Here is a 1,793-nt window from a genome sequence, read left to right on the forward strand (position 1 = left end):
TGTCAGTCACTGACGTCTGTTTGAATTCATCTCAATACATTCATGAAATGATAAAGGACCATTCTGTCTCATGTTCTATTGTTCTTAGTGATGCATTGGGTACACTACTGTCATTTTTATTAATATGAACTACAATATATGACTTGTGGAGTTCCTCAAGGTTCCGTTCTCAGTCCACGTAAATTCATCTCACAAACTTTATATCATTGTTAGTTTTCAATCTTTTCTTGTTGATTATTTCAATAACTAATTTGATAATCAAATTAGTTCATTACCAAATCAACTAATTGTGCATATAAATGCATAATGTGTATAAGATATATATATATATATATATATGTATCTTCTTCTTCTTTCTTTGACATCTTGCTAACTGAGCTCAGAAACTTGGTGACCAAAACTGCCTTTTATTTGTTCAAAACATCTACTTCTAATTTGTTTTGATGACCTGAAATATATATAAAAAATAGAGCAGACATGTCCAAGGAGTTTGTAATAGCTAATGTTCTTGATGTTGATGGTTCTGTGATTCAGAACCAGTCTTTGTTTGGAAGAAGTGACCTTTACCTTCCACCACTTTACATGTTTATTGAAATAGGCATCCTAAATAACCTTTAAAAATATCTGACTATTGTTGCATTTCCAGAGTGAAGGTGTTTTTTTTTCTGATGAAACATTAGCAAAACATGGAATCCAGAGTGTAAGAGAGCTTATGAGATTCCTTTGATCCCAGGTTCTTTATGTTCCCTGACCAGTTGTCCTCCATGGTTTTACATTCCTGTGCTGCTTAACACATCCACTGATCAAACCAGAGAACAGAGTATCTATTCAGGGTCCACCTACCGGGGGAAACCAGAGTGGTTTCTTTAGTGCTTTTACTAGAAACCTGAAGCTCTGTTGGACACAGTAACAGAGAGAAAGAATGGAGCTGAAAGGACTGCAGAAAACATGAGTCTGAGGTAACACTAGGTGGCGCTCACTTTAGAGAAAGCAGTTCTTAAAGGTTCTGGATTATTTTCTTTTAATCTTGACTACAATATGTAAAAACTTCTATCCTCCAAACTGATTGGCATATGGACCAGATTACGCCCAGAATTCATTTTTGGCACCAAATGGTTTTAATCTGCGAGTTAAACACCAGATTACAACAAATCAGCCAACAGGAAGCTAAGCTCAGAGTTTCTGCCAAGTTTTTCCACCGACTGTGTGACGTTTGTTTTGCAGATGAAGAAGGAGCTGAGCGAAAACGACTCCATCACTCAGGAGGTGGTCGGCAACGCTCACATCGAAAACTACGCCTTAAAGCTGTTCCTGTACGCCGACAACGAGGACAGAGCAGAACGGTTCCACAAGTAAGGAACTGACAGAGAAGACGATTGGTCGGTACGAGACGACGCAGGCTGGGCTGCTCCTCGATGTCAACACTTTGATTATGATGCGTTGGCTGTCAGAGCAGCACAGTTTGCTTCTGTATCAGATGTCTGTTTGTTGTCCAGCTGTTTACGCCACCAACCGCCGCCACATCTGGCTGTGTTTTATCCTCACGGCTTTCAGACACAACACGCTCTCGCGCAGCATGACTTCATGTTTCACGTCTTTTGAACCTTTTGTTTCCTAGCAACAGGCGGTGACTCATGCGAAGACTTTTCACTTCAGACCACATGTTCAGGTCTACATGTAAACAGCCGTGTTGGGTTACTGTAGTTTATACGTGAGCCTCAGTGCAGCAGTCTGGAGACTTTTACTTCCTTTTTCCTTCACAGTTTGTGTTTCTACTCATATTAGGACTTTTT

The 1,793-nt window shown here is 39.7% G+C and overlaps 1 protein-coding gene across 1 annotated transcript in view; it reads left to right on the plus strand.

Moving 5' to 3' along the window:
* Window positions 1-1,198: 1,198 nt before the first annotated feature.
* vta1 (vesicle (multivesicular body) trafficking 1) overlaps window positions 1,199-1,793 on the plus strand; it is a 32,964-nt gene continuing 32,369 nt past the window's right edge. Inside the window, exon 1 of the mRNA XM_015023065.1 lies at window positions 1,199-1,352. Within this exon, the coding sequence (XP_014878551.1) occupies window positions 1,225-1,352 (128 nt within the window). The 5' untranslated portion in view covers window positions 1,199-1,224. The remainder of the gene's footprint in view (window positions 1,353-1,793) is intronic.

This window comes from Poecilia latipinna, unplaced genomic scaffold (assembly GCF_001443285.1).
Source record: "Poecilia latipinna isolate Pla-1442-1.1 unplaced genomic scaffold, P_latipinna-1.0 Scaffold3189, whole genome shotgun sequence".
NCBI classification, from domain to species: Eukaryota; Metazoa; Chordata; class Actinopteri; order Cyprinodontiformes; family Poeciliidae; genus Poecilia; species Poecilia latipinna.